Genomic DNA, 19,274 nt, shown 5'->3' on the forward strand with positions numbered 1-19,274 from the left:
GGCTATCATTGAATTCAAATTTAACACACCTAAATATCGATCTATTCTATACCTTATGTACAGCGGAGCAGTACCCACTTTCCTCCCTTTCATTTTATTTTGATATTATGATTTATGAATGCTTTCACGTTATTATTATACCAATCTAATGGTCCGCCCAACTTTTTGTAATTTAAATTTAAATTGTGTTTTAATGTTTTGTATTTTATCATTGATTAGGTAAGTATTGAATATAAAACTATAAGAATGTAAAATTTCAAAACATGGACAAACAATATAAATCATTATTCAATCCAAAAAAAAGAAAATACAAATCTGTAACAGTGCCGTCATTTCAGTTTTTGAGAAGGGAGGGGAGTCAAAAGGTTTGACCGGCCCACATAGTTAGAAAAAAATCCATATCCATCAGGACACCGGCTCATAAATATCCGGACACCGGCCCATTAGCATCCAAACACCAGCCCATATCCATAAAAAAACCATCCTGCTATCAACAAAGTGAAGGGAAAATGCCCATCCTGCCACCCCCCAAATGACGTCATTGATCTGCGACCATTAATAATATGAGATGTATTTAAAAAAAATAATCGTTATCCAAAAATGTAACAATTAAGAGTAGTAAATACAGCCGTATACATGATATATCTACTTATTTGTAGTTGTAATTTTTTTAGTAACAATATGCTCATTTTTCATCGTTCAAAACTATATTATTCTTGACATAATAGTTAGAATAACAAAATCGTATTACGATGCGCAAGCGTATTCTATTATTATACATTATATTACTACTATATGTACTACATCTACAAATATTGTATTATACAGACTACAGAGACAGAAACTTTGCGGAGAAAAATGTGTCTGGAGATTGACGAAGAGGTGGCGAGTGGCGGTGCGGCGCGGTGTCTTCTCTTCCCGTCACATTATTCTTCGATTACAGCTGATGACGGTCAAGTGCAGTAATTTTAAAACGATTATGTATCAATTTCATTGATGCATATTTTCATAAACTGTGGGAAAGTGGCTTTAAGGAATCTAGTGTCCCCACACACCGTTCGAAAAAAAAATATCTAAAGAATAAGCGTTTATAATTCCCTTCAAATACACGATGAGTATTTATTTTTTTAACTATAAATACTAGCATTAATATGTATTCATGTTGAAAAAGCAACACAAATATTGTTAAATATATTTTGAACAATTATTGATTTTAAATAATTGAAATTTTCTATACTTAAAACGTATTAGATTGTTTAATATTTTGCTATATCTCACTACATCTAATAAAGATATACCATTGCTAGGAGGCATACGCGGTCCGAATAAACAGGTAGAAAATCACTGGTCTACAATATGTTGATATTAATATGAATAACTATTTCTAATAGCACACATAATATCGACGACTACAAGATGAGCAAGTTTTGAAAGCATGGATGCGAGACGCTTTCGGCGATCGGTATCTTCAGAAATTTACCGAATTTCCGCCTAAATGTCTGTACGCGCAACATAACGTTCGTTTTTCCGATAACAACTAACAAGTAACGAAATTACATTATGAATTATAGCAATGTACATAATATCATATTATTATATAATATATAGTCTTATCGTACCGACGTCGCTAGACTAGTGCGGTTAGACATTTCGTCGACAACGAACAAAAAAAAAAAAAAAAAACCTAATAGTATGGCTGGTAGTCGACGACCGCATATTGTTTATTAAATATGTTACACAACCATAGTCGAGTACCTACGATGACGACGACGACAAGGGTAGGGCTTCTCGTGTCAATATTCGATATTCCGAGTACAACAGTATGTATAGTAGTGCACACGGTCGTATATTATATTATTATTGTAGAATAAGTCGTGAGGATAGTATCGACCGCCGTCGGTTGTTCGGCCGTTCGTTTCTTTTGTACGCTTTCCACCTCCGCCTTGTCGCACTCAATTATATATATTATATACTATGCTTAATACTTAATGATTTTATTTTTACTAATTGGATTTCGCTGGTGACGCATAAGTAAATAATAACAATATACTATTATTATTACCTATTATTTTTTTCGATACAATACGCCGCGAACACCGCACTTACGCATTATACTGCAACACAGCAGCGACGGTTCATGTCAATACATGTAGGTACCGTAATCGAAGTATACGTCCGTTAAAGGTAACGAACCACATATCGCCGACGGTCACACTTCACCATCATCGGACAACGTGTCGTCGTAGAGAATTTGTCGTGCTGCAGACTTTCTAGTCGAATTCATACTACGTCTACAAGTAAATATAATTAAACACATATGCATAAATTTCTAATGGTGGATATTAAATTCAGTATATATGAAACGAACACGCGACGTTTTAAGAAAAAATATGCCAAAACTCTTCTTCGATCTTTCTATTCACTGGACAAATACAATACAATTTAACATATTTAATATTTATATATTATGTACTCGATGATAATTTATCAATATTTATTTTAATAGTTTATATTGTAATCAATGTTTTTTTTTTTTGAAGCATAATACAAATTTGATTTGAAACGCTAAGTTTTGTATAATAATAGCGACAATATTTAAAACTTAAACAGTATTTTGGTATACAACAACGTGAACAACGAATAACGATAATAACATTTTTTAAATATAAGAATAAGACATACAATATAATATATAGCATTATAGCCTATAGGTAAAAGTAATAACGTAATATTATAACTGAATACTAAAACCAAAAACAAGATTTTCGAATAAAAATAAAATAAAAACTATCATTCATTCTCTGTCAAACTCTGACCAAACAAAATAAATACCTACTTAAGTTTTTGTTCTGATCAATATGATGTATAATACATAAAAAAAAAAATAAAAAAATAAATTTTATGTCATATAATGTAAGAAAATAAGCTTGATTCGTGTACTAAATAAAATTGTTTTTAAACATCTTCCGGGTAATTAATTCCAAATTAAAAAAAAAAACCTAAATAAGTACCTAAGTAACCTTCTTTAGAGTTGTCATAAATTATAACGTATAATAGTGATTAACGATGTAATAATTATTTGTAGCAATTATCAGCGTTTATGGGATATCGATAATAATTATCGAAAGCATGGTAATATACTATATATAAGTGATATAGTGTAACTAGGAACTTCGAGTTTCATGGTAATTAGTGATTACTGATTAGCAATTACTATTTAAATCGCTTAGTTGTATTACCAATTACCAAAAAATACCATAAACCGTAATTATTACAAATACAATACATAATATATGCGTTTCTGTATTAAAAACAGATGATAAACTTAATTAATATATACAGACTATTTGCCTTTGATTACCTAAATAAGAATTTTGTTTAAAAAAAATAAATATTATAAGTATTATTAGTATTATTTTTTTTTTTAATGTTCATTTATAATATTATAATATTAGAAAGAATGCTAAATTAGCATCACAAAAATATCAATATTTAATATACAATTGGTTCCGGGGTCAAAAATAAAATGTACGAATTGGTTCTATATATATAATTATATAGATAGTTATAATATTGCCTAATATTATAATATAATTAATATTGTTAAAATCTGATTTTCGATAAACAGTAATTTAATTCAGAATTTTATTCCCCTAAAAATTATTGAACTCAAAAAGATACATAAAACAGTAAAAACTGAAAAAATATTATAAACGTGACCCTCATTATTATTATTATTATTATTTATTAGACTATGATTATTATACTTATTTTATTATTGACAAATAACTTTATAGCTTATTATTTTGTTTATTATACTTGTATACATAGATTAATTAGCAACATAAATGTGATAACCCGTGGAATCTGTTTAATTTATACTATCATTTTTCAACTGTGGTTAAAATTTGAGTTTTAAGTTTTAAGTATTTATTTAGTAATAAAATAAAAGTTCATTGGGCCAGTTCGCACGTACATTTTATATCCATAGACTATCCGAGGACCAATTTATAGGCGTTCAATTAAATAAAAACTTAACTAATAAAAAACTATCATCATACTAAACTAATAAGTTGTTTTAAGCAAATCGTTGAGTAGTTACTGAACGAATTTTTTTTTCTTGTTTCTTTTCTTTGGCAAAAACTAAGTAGAACACCAACAATTTCAAGAAACCCTAATTTAATCTTATTTAATTAAATGCTTATGTATTTTTTAAATGTTTTTAGACTTACTATCGATAAAATATTAATCAACTATATAATAATGTACATTGAATAAAGAGGATCAAAGGTAATCAAGTATAAATATTAACTTCGTGTGCTTGGGGGAGTACAGTTCAATCATTGAACTTCTTAATGTTTAATTTTGTTTTACAGTTGATTGATTTAAATTTTTTCTATAAAAGCGTTGTTATTGGGTCTGCGCAAGTTAATTTACAATTTATGCAATTTATATATGAAGAAAATTTGGATCTAAAAAGTTTGAAAATGTATTACAAAGTTTCTCATCAGTTGTTCATAACCAAATTAAAAAATATTTTCAATGCATACAAATTATAGTTTTTTTTATAATCATTTAATGCTTCAAAATTCATCAAGATCATGTACATTTAAAAATGATTGTACAAACATTTAAATTTAACATCTAATATTCATAGAAATATATATATATATATATATATACTGGCAAAACCCTTACTCAATAGTCATTACTTTTGACACCAAATACACTGTAGAGTGACATCTTTGAATTTATTCTTTTAATTATGTAGTTGACATCTCAAAAATAATGTACACACAATAAAAATCTATAGGAAAGAATGACACCATAACTTAGCATAACTTAGTACGTTTAAACGTGCCTTTAATTATCTATTCATAATAAATTATTGACTAACATTTTTTTGGAGTATAATATTTTTTTTATTGAAAATTACATCTCAACCCAACCATAAAATAAAATAGTAAAACTAAAACAATAAATAATTTTTATTTTTTGCTCATCCATCATCAATCACACATTAATAGAATCAAACTACACGATTAATTTTATAAAATTATCAATTTGATAATTTCATTAGATAATCAAATGTTAAAAATTATAACTAATAAATTACTTTTTTCATTTTTGTAACACATACCAAATTCCCCCACTGTTTAATTTTTCAAAAAAAGCTTTCTAAAAATATTTATACTACTTACGCTCAACTTATTTATCAATTTTAGAAAAAAAAACTCTTATTCATTTTTCAAATCTCAACGATGCGTAGGATATGCAGAATTTTATCGAGTTTTTGATAAATAATGTAAAAAGTTGAACTTTAAATAATATCATAATTTTTTTTTTATACTTGTTAAATGAATGAAAACCCAATTATAAGGAAACTGTTATTAAATTTTTAAACTTTTTAACTCAAAAATAAATATGTTATCATAAATAAATTATAAATGAACAAAAATCTTTTAAAATTAGAAAGTCTAATAAAAATAGTAAATAGTAAATAATAATAATTTATGCTTGTATAAATATTTCGGTAAAGCCTCTACTGACTAAAATTACAATTTGTTTTTTAAATTGAAACAAAATTATTAAATCAATTCTAACTTAAACTCGTATTGCGTAAATATTCTCCTTTTTCTGTATTATTATTTTTTTTTTAGGTTTTCCTAATTATTTTAAAAATTGTATACTTTTAAGTTGTAACCCCTTAGAGGGCCAATTAGATATAATTTTCTACCGGAAAACATTCTAAAAATGGAACTATTTTTACTATATCAAAAACACATGTGTCATTATAAAACCACACATTCATTGCTCCGCTCTAAATCTTAAATAATAACTTGAAATATGGCATACTTAATTATAATTTGGAAATAATATAATGTTTGTTTTTATATAAAAATTTCATAAAGATTATAATTTTAAAATTACATTAAAAAAACATCACATGTATTTATTAATCATTAATCATTTAGAAATCAAGTCATAATACTTATCAAGTTATAAAACATAATCCATTTGATATTTTTATATTATTACATTATTTATAATATTTTTAGTGTCATAATTTTACACGATTAATTTAAATTTAAATGTTTCACAGTAAAAAAAAAATATTTTTTCAATCTTCCTTAATTAGTTAAGTGGATAATAGAAAATAAAAAACCTCTATAATTTTAAGGTTAATTTTTTAACGATTTATTAAATTAATGTCAAATTGGATGTACTACAAATAATTATATAACATAGGAATAATTTAAATTACAATCCTTTTCGTTATATAAACAATAATTAAAATTATTTTAAGAATTATATACATATTTTTTTAAAGTATAAATAAAATGCACCCAAAACACTTAGTAATTAATGATTTAATTTAGGATTAAAAAATATATAGGTACACTTTTAATATTAGTTACGTCGTTACGTGATTAAAAAGAATATTAACTCAAACAAAATAATAACCCAAACGATAAAAAAAAAATAATTACCCACTCTTTATCAACGGAGATTATTTAAATCACTGAGTTGTGCTATACCTAAGTTGTTTAAATATATTTAATCGATAAACCAATATTGTTTTTCACATTTTGTGTATTATGTGAATACATTATGAAGAGTAAAATGTCTTTATTCTTTATGGTATGTATGCAATATGCATATTGATACTACACGTAACTTTATACGAGTACTAAGCAATATTATAAAACTTGCCAAACCTATAATTTATCCTAACAATATTATATTATTATATTATAATATTCAAATTATGCCCGCTGATTATACGACAAAATATACATTGGTATAAAGCGAAAAATGGGAAATGCCGTTTTTATGGGATTTGTTCACTGCTGAAATTCACCGTTGTATTCGATTTCGATTGAATTATTGACTCGTCAATTAAATAAATAAAAAAAAACCCCAATTAATATACTTGAATAAATAAGACGAGTGAAAACCGTATCCGAGTGGGACGATGAGATGGCCGAGGTGAGGTGATCGCGTATAAGTTGACACATGGCAATGCGAAATAAGTATTGGTTTGTTAGACAACTGACGGCGGCTAAGAAGAGATTTAACACGCGTAGCACGCGGGCATATATTATACGTTTTTCGACCCGCGGCAAAAACGAATGAAAAAAATCCATCTCTCCGCAGTGCTTATCCCCTTTGTGCCCGTAGATCGCGTACAGAGAATACTAATACGGTAAAAGTATAAATGTCAAAAAAAAAATGTTTCGCTCTCCGCGTGCCAAAAACCGTACGCCCAAAAATATAATATAATATTAATATTATAATATAACACGGCGACGGCCAACAGGTATATACCGGCTCATATCAATACGATATATATATCTATATATTTTATGATATCATAATATTAATATCCGGTTTCCGATCGTCGTCCCGCACGGCTGTGCTCACAATATTATCATTACGCACAGTTGAAATAACGTTTTTAATACGCCTTCGCCCGACGCGGTCCCGACCGACGCCGAATGTACACGTAATATCTGTAAAACGCGTCTACTGCACGCGACAACGGTCGCGGGTGGGGGATGTGGTAGGGTGTGGTGACGGGGTGATAGGGTGGACACCACCTTTCTGTAAACATAATATATTATAATAATATGTATGCGCATAGGTGTAAAAACAGTGGTGAGAAAACCGAGCGACGGGCGGCGGGGTGGCGGTGTTGCCGCGCGGTTTGTCAATGGATGGGCCGTCGGCGGGTGGTGGGTGGCGGGCGGGCGGGCGGGCGGCGGCGGCAGCGTGGGTGCTCGTGGGCCACTGTGTTCACGCAAACACACCGTGGCCAGAGCAATGTCTGTCGCGCGCGTTTTCGGCTCTGATAATAATCGATATCGTGCCGGGCGCGCTGTGGTGGGGAACGTGGCGCGGGGCGAGCGCGTGTCGGGGGAGAGCGTCGGTCGGGCGGGCGGAGCGGCGCGGGGGCACGCGCCGCGCGCGCGCGTGTGTGTGTACGTGTACCTACTAAGCCGTGTGCGCGTGCGTTTTTCGCAGACCCGACGGACGGACGGACGGAACGAACAAGCGGCGCTGGTCGACGGCAGCGGCGGCGTCTGCGACTACCGCGGTATAAGGTCACCGTATATACGTATATATACCGCGGCGGCGGCGGCGGCGGCGGCGGCTACGACTACGCTCTACGCGGGCGCCGGCGGCGGCGAAGTCATGGACCCCAGTGTGCTTTCAGCGATGGACCGGGACGCGCTCAAGAAACAGATCGAAAACATGCGCTACCAGTCCACAATGGACCGATGGCCGCTATCCAGGAGCATACAGGCGTGAGTACACCTTATACGCACCCGATACAGTGTATTATTATTATAATGATATTATGTAGCATAATATACGATTTACGCGATCAAATATAATAATATTAATAATGGTATCGTGACGATTTAACGCGTGCAACTCTATGTGGTTACGCGTTAACACCGTTGTGTATAAGTAGTGCAGTACGCATAATATTATAATGATGTCATGACGACGATCGTTTTATTGTTGCGCGTGTCCGAGTGGCACGACGACAAACGCGGGACAGTACGCGATATTATTCAATTATTATTATTATTTGTGCAGTATATTGAGTAGTTTTGTTTTTCGCCGCACATGTCATAATAATAATATAATATTACGGTCGTGTATGGTTTGCGCGATCTGTCGAAAGCGCGTTTCCGTTCAAACCCGCCTCTCGTATAATATATAGTCGTCACCACACGCGCTTAAAAAACCTTCTCTCGCGTCGTGCGCCTCGTGCATAATATAAGATATACACGTATAATATATATATATATATATGTATAATATATTATACGTATACGAATGGTACGTTTGTGCACAGAACACTATACACGCCGCCCATGACGAGATATTATGTTGTTACAAATTGATAACGTTTTGCCGTGTCGTTGCCGCCGACGCCTCTCGTTCCGACCGCGGCGATTTTGCCGGGTCCATTATTCGCGAGACAGTTGCCGATGTGCGTAACGTCGGTACGGCGGTGGTGATGCATAATATACTTTTCGCGCGCCCTGTCGACAGCAACGGCTTCCGAGGCGGCGGCGGCGGTCGCTATTTTTTTTTTTTTTTATTCACCTACAGTCGTTTCCCGTGATCGCCACGCTGCAATTAAAACACGCCGGCAATACAGATACCTACCGATATGCAATATTTTAGTATAATATTATTATACGATAGATAAGTGTTACACCTCGGCATTCCTTATAGCTTTTATTTTTCAAAACGTTTATTACACATACAACTCACGTACTTATACATTGTCATTATGCAACCGTTCCGTCTACTACAACTGCACTGTGCACGCTTGTAGTTGAACATTCCCATTTACCTATATATATATATATACGATTATAATTATAATTTTTTAATAATTGTACAATTTTTACTTATACGTGTATGTACAATATTATGAATAAATATCATACCACAGATACAATATCGGTATAATATTATGTGATATCCACAGATCACATATCTGTGGTTAAATATTATAATTTATTATGCATATGTTTATGCATTACTGTCATATACTTGGGGTGAGGACGCGTAATCGTAAAGGATTCGGTAATCCCCCTACTTCACCCATTTGTACCGGGTTTATACTACTTATAAAATCTAAATATTACATATGAAATTATAATATTTATCATATTTTGCATAAAAATACAAACCCTTGTGAGTAAATCATTATCCATTTATTTCTTAACTAAACTGTTTTATGATCTCCAGATAATATGCTATATTAAACATTTTGAATAAAATATAAATACCAAAGTATAATAATTACAAAATTAATACAATTTTTTTTTTTTTTTTAATGATATTAAACTTTATAATTTGTATTCATATATACGAGCTATAATAAACTAACCAATATAGATAAAATCAATTATAGGTACATATAATAAACCAATAACAAATATTTAAAAAAATAATTCAAGTATTGTATTGAATATATATTGTATAATAAGTTTTTGATGACGGTCTAAATAGGTAAAATAATTAGTCAACAATATTCTGTAAATAATATGTTATCTATAAGACTTTAAACATTGAGATTCGGAGGGATTATAATATAGTTTGTTTCGAAGTATTTCACTATTGTTATACTTCTTTAAATATTATAAATTAACAACATACAACTACTATTATAGTATTACATAATATTATGCACAAAAATGACTTGGTATTGTAGTGTGATTATTAATAAAAATACTAACTAGTATCTATACTGTATAGTATTCTTATTCAATTCAAAAAAATAAAGAACTATGATATTCGTTAAATAATAATGTATGATATGCATCAATACTGAAGAAAAAGATTATTAGAATCATAATTAGATGTAGAAGGTATTTTCATACAACGTTTTTAGATATTTTTACTTTTTTCAGTATAATGCAATTGTTGTCTATATTCTTTAGCCATAAATATTATTATAATATTATAATAAAGTTATATCTTGATTTAATTAAAACCCCTTTAGTTTTTAATATATTTTAAATTCACATATTTTAATAAATATAAATAAATATATTTATAGTCAAATTGTTTGATTTTTGTAAAAATTGTAGTAAGTTTTTTTTAAATATTCATAAATTATATGTTTTGATGATAAAATAATATTCGATAATTAAAAATCCCTCTGAGATTAAATAAGATTTTTTGGTTCAAATATGTACTTAAGTTTTAATGAAACTTCTTGTATTATATTTAAAATATTTAAATGACACAAGTACACGATTAAGCAATTTGAAGTTTGCATCATCATTTATTGAAATTTTTCTCCTTTTTTGAAATTTATTTGAATTCCTGTTTAATTATTATATTTATAAATATCTAATAAAAATTCAAAAATATACGAATTGATATTATATAATTGTATCCAAAGTTCGTTGACTAATAACATATTTTAAAAGATATAAAAATATTATTTTCCTACCAATGTATTTAATTACATCAAATAAATAATATTAATTCATTAACACGTTTTTGCTGTGTATTAACGGAAACAATTTTTTTTTAAGTTTTTAAAATTTCAAATAGGTACTGTGTTATTATTAACCATACTTAAAAATTACTAAAACCATAATAACTGATAATTGTAATATTGTTTTAATTTATTTATTAAATGACTAATTAAATATATATTGGCTTGGAAATAATATTGTTAACTTGTACATTTTTGGTAAATAGACATTTAAAATTAAATAATCCTAATAAATGAAATATTTGTTAGATACCTCTACTGATTTTTCAAAATACCTATATTTATAGTTCAAATAATTTCGCTTTTAAATCAATTTAATTGAGTATACACTTCTATACTAAAATATCTAAGTTTATATATAAAAATAAGGTAATAATATACTTTTGTTTTTACTTCGAATATAATTAGTTTATATTATTAAAATAATGTAATATTCTACAATGCAAATTATACTTGTTTGTTTTTAAAAAGTAAAATATAAATAAAGTTTTAAAACAATAAACATATTGACTTATCTATTGTTAATATTATTATACAGGTCATCTAACAGTATTAAATACTATACATTTTCGTTTTATATTTCCTTAAATAGCGTACAATTTCTTGCTTAATAGTTAATATTGTAGGTATTTAATAGCACAACATGTGATATGTTGTAGAACGTATGGCCTAAGATACTACAAGACTAGTAGGTTATTAATAGAGTAATACTCCACTACTCTAGCCAAACCTTCAACCCTGTATGAGAAACACGTGTTATTATTTTTATAAAATATTTAACAAAGAAAAAAATATTTTTATACGTACTTTTTAAATTTCATAATAAAACTATTTAATTATCCAGAAGCATGCAGCTGAATGAATATCGTGGTATAACTATGTAACATAATATTACTATTATATTTAAATTATAGGCTAGGTATAAGTAATAAGTTATAACATATATTATATATTACATATATAGATATTATATTATATCATATCATATCACATGTGCACGAGTAAGTGATAGTGTGACACAACCATCAAGTAAAATATACTTTATAAACTGTTGAATTCGCATGATATTTGATCTTTTTTTTAAATGTCACTTGAAATATTATTCTCTTCGAAAGCGATATCAATATAATATTTGTAACTCGTATGTTCGTAGTATACTGATAGGTACTACAATATAATACTTTGACTGAAGTATCTCAATAGTTAGGTACTAGTTAGTTATACTTTCCCTTTGTCATGTCTGGCAAGTTAGTAGAAACAGATCATTTAAACAAATTATATGTACATTTATTATGAGTAAAGAAAAATAATTAATTCAATCAATTTATAGATTTTAAAAGATCGTGATTTTAATAGTTGCAGTCATTTAATTTTACAAATTCTATTAATAAAGGAGATATGAACAATTTTAGTAAAAACTATTTATTTTCATAACTTTATTCCACTAATAATAAATTAATAATATTACCATATAAAAATAAAATGCATCTTCAAAAACAATTAATTTACTTTATCAAAAACAAAGTATGTTAAAAGTAATAACTATAATAAAAATTCACTTCCATCATAAATAAGTAATAATTCATAATATATGCATATATAATATTAGTATGATGATAATGAATTTATCAATCAATTTTAAATAAAATTTGGATAATATTATATATTTACATCGTGTAAAACGCTATGCCATCAATACACTTTTAAATTAATATATTTATAAATCGTATACTATAATTAAATACCTACGTATTAAAATCTGAATACAGATGTTAGTGTTTCAAATACTGTTAATTTAATTAAAACTGCTTAATCTGTGCATTAACTATTAATTAGAATTGTATATTAAATTTGTTTAATCTGTATAATCTAAAAGTTTAATAAAATAATGATGATTTTTACTAAATTTAAAAAAAAAATAGTAATAATAGTTTCCGTGATAAAATGTGTGTATAAAGATGATGTAATGTTTATAAATTGATTAAGATGTTAAAAATATATTATATCACAATTCACAGTAATAATTATACGTTGAATTTATACTAATTAATTAATCGAATTTTAATACAAAAATGTACGTTTTTATATCGCTAACGTATTTATAAAACCTGATATAAGTACTAATTAGGCATGTATACAATATAGGTACCTACCTATCATATCTTATAAGAACACACAAAATAGTAGTTGATATAGTAAACAAACAATAACATTAAAATGTACATGACTTCACGTGTAGTATTCCATGTGCATAATGTATAATAGTCATTATTCTAATTTAAGATAATGAAAGTTAGCGTTGGTTATGTATGATAACTGATAATAATATCTCGTATATAAGTGTGTGTGTATTATATTATTACTCAAAGAAGCATCATTATAATAATATATAAGTTTATATCGTAAACAATGATTATGAAATACCCTGCTTCTGTATTTAAGTGTGTAGGTTTAAATAGTAATAAGTGTCTATATAATAATAATATAATAGCAGTACCTACCTGCTTGGCTGTATAAGTATACTTTTGCAGGACTATAAGTTATAACTGCTAAGTGCTAACGCGAGTGAGTAGATGCCATAAGTGGAAAATAAGGGAGATGCAAGAGCTTAGACATTGCACTAGCTTTTGCTGTGTAATTTATTTTTGACTTACTTTATCGGTGGAATTATAATAATATGATACATATAGTAGCTCGATTATCCTACGAGCTCCAACAGTTAAGATAAAAAATTCAACCAGAATGAAAAGCCATTGTATTACAATGATTTTCGATGTTACATCTCCGTGAGCACACACGAGGACACAATACTGTAGATGGTTACAATAATAATGATTAAAAATACATTATCTCACCAACGAAGAGTATAATATTATTATTTCAGTGAATTATGTGGCATTCACGAATATACATAATATGTGAATACGTATGTAATGATCATTGTCGTCATTTCTTTTCTATCACCGTCGTATTGAAAAAGAGTACAATACCTATGGTAGTATGGTGGTTGAAAGATAACATTGCTCACACAAACCGATACTGGATGTCATTATGGAAATATTGTGATGGTTTTGATTTTGATCTGCTAAATCTTAAAAAGATTTACTCACTGTAATGTAAGCGCATAACTTATAATAATATACTCTATAGAATATTATATAATGTACATTACAGACCTAATAAATATTATCTTTATATTATTATTCCCCATATAATAAGAAACATAAAACTATATAAATATATAATGTATTATATGACTGAATTATATTGTCAGTATTATAATACCATAATAATATGTGTGTGTATGTGTATGTGTATAATTAATATATATTAGAAACCTATATTATTGCCCTCTGCTCGCTTCGCTCACTACTTACTTCAAATTATTTTCGGGAGATATAAGTTTATCAGTCAAATAATAGAAATAGAAATTAAACTTAATACAAACATAATAAATTATTAACATTTCAAATAAAATAAAATACCCACACATTACTGTAATACCTCATTAATTAATACAATATTTTAAATTAATTTATCTTAAAATGTTCACTAAATCCTGATTCCCCAATTTTTACATCGTGAAAATTTAACTTGTAATTAGTTATTTATAAATACTAAATATAGTCTCTATACATTACATAATGAATAATTAAACTTTCTCAAAGCTTTGTTCCTGTGACGGCAAATATTTGCAGGTCTATTCTTTTCATTAAAAAAAAAAACAGAGTATTATTACAGTATCGACATTTTTCTGTCGTACCACTAATACTAGAATACCTAAATATTCGGGCTCGTCTGTTTGTTTATTCTCTAATTTTTATTTCTTTGATGTCTTGTCATGATATATGATATATGATCCTTACGTTTTTGTTTATTTCTCTAATTTTATTTTACTTTTTGATATTTTTCACTTTTTTATAATGTACATTTCGTCTGTTAATTAATATTTGAAACCTCTGTTTTTCTATCTTACAATTTACAAAATAATTCTAACATTGTTACCATTGTAATTATTTGACGGAATATTTTTTCAAAACTTTTTTTATAAAATAGTGAGATGCAGTAAATATACTGGCTGTAATACTACATGACTTGGTTCGGGAAAAAATGAAAAATATATAATAAACGGCACATGATATTTTTCGATTTAAGTAAACATCAATTCACGGAAGTCAGTGTCAGTAATAATCTCTTGTGGTGAATTGAATATAGCGTTTGATGATTTTTGGTTTAAACGTAACTTCTTGAGTAAATCGGTTTAAGTTTAGTTACATTTCCGTGGAAAAATGAACAAAAAATGTAAACAACACCGATTTTATACGCGATCGTGTTGTTGATTTTATAGAAAATTCGTTTTAAAAAACCAAGCATATGGCACCACGCACCATGGAAGTTTTCCTATTTCATCGCTCAATTTTACGGGGATAGAACTATTATAAAAGTTGGATGTATAAAAATGTGCTTAAAATCAGCTCCGCAGAGTAATCTATAATTTAAAAAAAAAATCCTACTTGACGATAGGATAAATGGATCGGGAGCATAATATTGAAAAAAGTACTATATTTAACACCATTTTTCAACATTTAGCAGTAAAGTTACTAAAAATAATTTGCTATTACTGACCTACATTATATATAAGGAACCTCTGTGGAAATTATAAAATATCTAGACCCAGCGGTTTGGTCTATGTGTTAATATGCCATTCAATCAATGGCAAAAAATTGTGCTTAATACAATATAATTATATATATTATATGTATCGTAGTATGTATCTTATAATTTTTTCATTTACTTATAGTCGAGTAAATTAAATAATTAACACTAGATAGTTGAATATCATATACCTACAGTCTACATATTATTTTTAAATATAGGTACATACCATAATAAGTATCATTATTTTATGGTTGTTTAAAAAGTTTGGATTTTTTGAAATTATTGATTGTGAAGGTAGACTACAAACTTACTTGTAATTCTTTACAAACGTTCAAAACAAATAAAAAATTTAACATTTTTTTTATCGAATGGTATATAATTTTGAATATAATATAATTTGTACAAACATAAAATATTTTACATGATACAAGTGTAAAATTTCACCACATCTTATAATTAATTATTTGAACTAATTGCTAATTGTTCAGAATCTCAAATATATAAGTATACAACTCTAATAAAATGATATTACATTTCCAACGTTAACATTACATCTATGAATAATTACGTACTACCCCTACCATTAAAAAAACAGAAGTGCATTTCAAAGTGTATAACTTTTTGTTTAACTCTAACTCTCTCTCGCTCTATCTCTGTCTGTCTCTCTTTTTCCCTGTGTATAAGTATACTTACAAAATTCAGATTTGCTACAAACGTTTCATTTAAATAGTAAATTATATAATCTAATCCTATACAACAATAATTACGACTTGTATTATATAAAGTCCTATATTTATGGATATTATTCATGCGATATTACAAAGTATGCTTTGTCACATTAATATTATGAACGAAACCTATACAGCATTTTAACGGTCTATTAAATCATAATTTATTCTGTCAATGTTTCGGTCAGTTTGTTTTACCACACCCAGATGGCTGAATACGAAAATCATCGAATACCTATAAGTTAGGTTTAGTTAGTTGGTATTTAAATATAATGGTACTCATATTTTTAATAAAATTCCTCATAAAATAATAATTTTACCACTGGTTGGTACCTACCTAGAACAATGTTATCGTTAATTTAACATTTTAAAATTGAATTTTATGATATTTTTTATTTTTATTACCAATTAGTTATTATTATTACTGTCCATTAAAAAAAATTGCCATTCATCATATCTATGATACGTAATAACTATCCCGAAATCTATTGATCAAATAATTATCTTTAGATTCAATACGTTCTGCATTTAATTTTGAAATCAGATATAAATTCATTAATGAATTTATTATTTATTGAGTTATTATGTTATATATTAAATCAGATATGAGATATTCAGGTGTGCAGTATAATACATTTAAAATTTATTATGTACTATTACACAGAATAATGTTGACACAACTTGTGAATTAGTGATGAATGATACCGAGAACAAAAAAAGTTTTAGTGAAAACGAAAGTCAAACCGAGAAAATATGGTGAAAATATATATCTGGGTAAAAGATTTACCAAAACACATTAAATATGACGTGCGAGTATTATAGTATAAGTAAATGCATACAAAGCCAGCGCGCGCGATGACAACGGTTATTACAAGTTTTTATTCTTAAATTTCTAGGTACCACCTAGTAAATAATTATATTATAAATATTGGAAATCAATTTATTTTAACTGTTCACAGGATGAGAGAATTTGTCGAGGAAAACGAAAAAACCGATCCATTAATCCACGCTCCAGACAAAAAGAACAACCCTTGGGCGGAAAAAGGGAAGTGTGTAATAATGTGAACGATTTTTTTTTACACACTCAACTCGGCGCCGTTGCTGCCGCCGCCGCCCACACAGCCGTGCCGCGCTGCCCTGTCGGCATTGGATCCGGTCAAACTTACATTTTCTTTACATTTTATTAACGCAATCATTTATTTTTTATTTCATGAAAAATATAAAAATAATTGTAACATTTCCAATATTGTGTATTTTTTCGTTTTATTTTGAATTATAAAAATACATTTTTAATAAAAATTAAAAAAAAAAATTATAACATAAAAACGAGTATTTTAAGGGTAATTATATAAGCTCAATAAAATATAAAAATAATAGTCTTGGTTTCAAGTATGATAATTTAATTAACTAGGTAGGTCGATAATAAATATGTAGGTAGGATGCGTGCGCGCCTTAATGTTATCAATTTCTGTGTGAGTACTTAAACGATGATTACATCTTTGTCTTGTTTTTTTTGTTTGTTTTTCTTTCTTAATTTTTAGATTATATCTTAAATTATATGATTTTTACCTTTAGTCATAATATTATTATTCTAGTCACTGTAATTAAGCCCATCTCAGATATATTATTTATATCTCATATACCTACCTATATATTATTATAATTATAAATATTTATAAATATTAAATACTATATTATACATGTATTATACTTTTATCAATAAAATAATTTATAGCTAAGCATCAACAATCATCGTATAATGTTGGCCACTTCTTTTTGTAATCCATATTGCAATAAACCTGTAAGGCCCACCGCGGTTACTATAATAATAATATACACAGTTAATGTTTTATCCGAAATATATCCTAATCCCTCCCCTACCCGAGCTTAATTAAAATTAAATTTTGCATCGTGACGTTTCTATAAGATTTTATACATTTTTTTTTTAAAAAAAGGTAAGCCTATCTAATATTTGTATAAATTGGAGTGTTAAAAAAAATTTTAGTTTACTATAATAAATTTTGATTTTTTTTTTTTGATGTAGTATTTTTCTGGTTATATTTATGGGCACCAATTACGTTATAAGTTTAGTATCTATAACAAAAACGTTGTTTTATTTTTTTGTCATCACTATATATAATAATATATTACACTAATGAATTATGTCATTCGTAATTACGTGCGTATATGTTATGTGCATAATATATTAAATTTTACATGTAATAATGATTGAACTAAGCGATGTATAATATATATATATATATATATATATACACATAATCATAGCAAAGTGAACATAACACTATCATATTGTTCTGTATTCACGGGAAATAAAAATAACAACGATTCAGTATTTGATTTAATTTTTAGAAAACATTATTTCGATTTTACTATTATAATTATTATATATTATATTGCCAAAAATGTCTGTAAATATAAATATGAAATATAGATGTTTTTGATCGATTTTCGATTTTTAGTTTTGTTTTGTTGTCGTCATCTTTTTTTTTTGTTTTATTTATTCCAGTTTGTCAACCTGCACACGCATGTGTTATTACAAACTTATGCTGACAGTGCACTGAGTTTTCAACAGGTATGCACATACAACGCGTATAGCGTGTTGCATTGCACCTATAATTATATGACTATATTTTATAGGTCAATTTTTGTATTATTTAAAAATATTTTTATACATTTAAACTACTTATTTATATAATATATACTAATAAAAACATAACATTTTAAAAGAATTAGATGTTTACTATTTTTATCTTAATTGTTTTAGAATAATTTTATGATTATCTACTTTTTAGAATGTGATCAGAGAGCGAATGTATTGATTTTGAAAT

General features: G+C 27.7%; 1 protein-coding gene across 1 annotated transcript; it reads left to right on the plus strand.

Annotated features, from left to right (window-relative positions):
• Positions 1 to 1,977: 1,977 nt before the first annotated feature.
• Positions 1,978 to 18,892, plus strand: LOC132929719 (guanine nucleotide-binding protein subunit gamma-e). The gene is made up of 3 exons (XM_060995250.1): positions 1,978 to 2,297; positions 8,026 to 8,309; positions 17,385 to 18,892. Exons 2-3 carry the CDS (start codon positions 8,197 to 8,199, stop codon positions 17,488 to 17,490), a joined length of 219 nt encoding a protein of 72 aa, XP_060851233.1. The 5' UTR covers positions 1,978 to 2,297; positions 8,026 to 8,196; the 3' UTR covers positions 17,491 to 18,892.
• Positions 18,893 to 19,274: the final 382 nt, after the last annotated feature.

This window comes from Rhopalosiphum padi, chromosome 4 (genome assembly GCF_020882245.1).
Source record: "Rhopalosiphum padi isolate XX-2018 chromosome 4, ASM2088224v1, whole genome shotgun sequence".
Taxonomy (NCBI): domain Eukaryota; kingdom Metazoa; phylum Arthropoda; class Insecta; order Hemiptera; family Aphididae; genus Rhopalosiphum; species Rhopalosiphum padi.

What these genes read in the sequence shown, in the direction of transcription:
- LOC132929719 (XM_060995250.1), top strand. Translation starts at nt 8,197, where the DNA reads ATGGACCCCAGTGTGCTTTCAGCGATGGACCGGGACGCGCTCAAGAAA. An exon ending in CTATCCAGGAGCATACAGGC is followed by an intron (nt 8,310 to 17,384) that starts GTGAGTACACCT and finishes AACTGTTCACAG; the next exon opens with GATGAGAGAATTTGTCGAGG.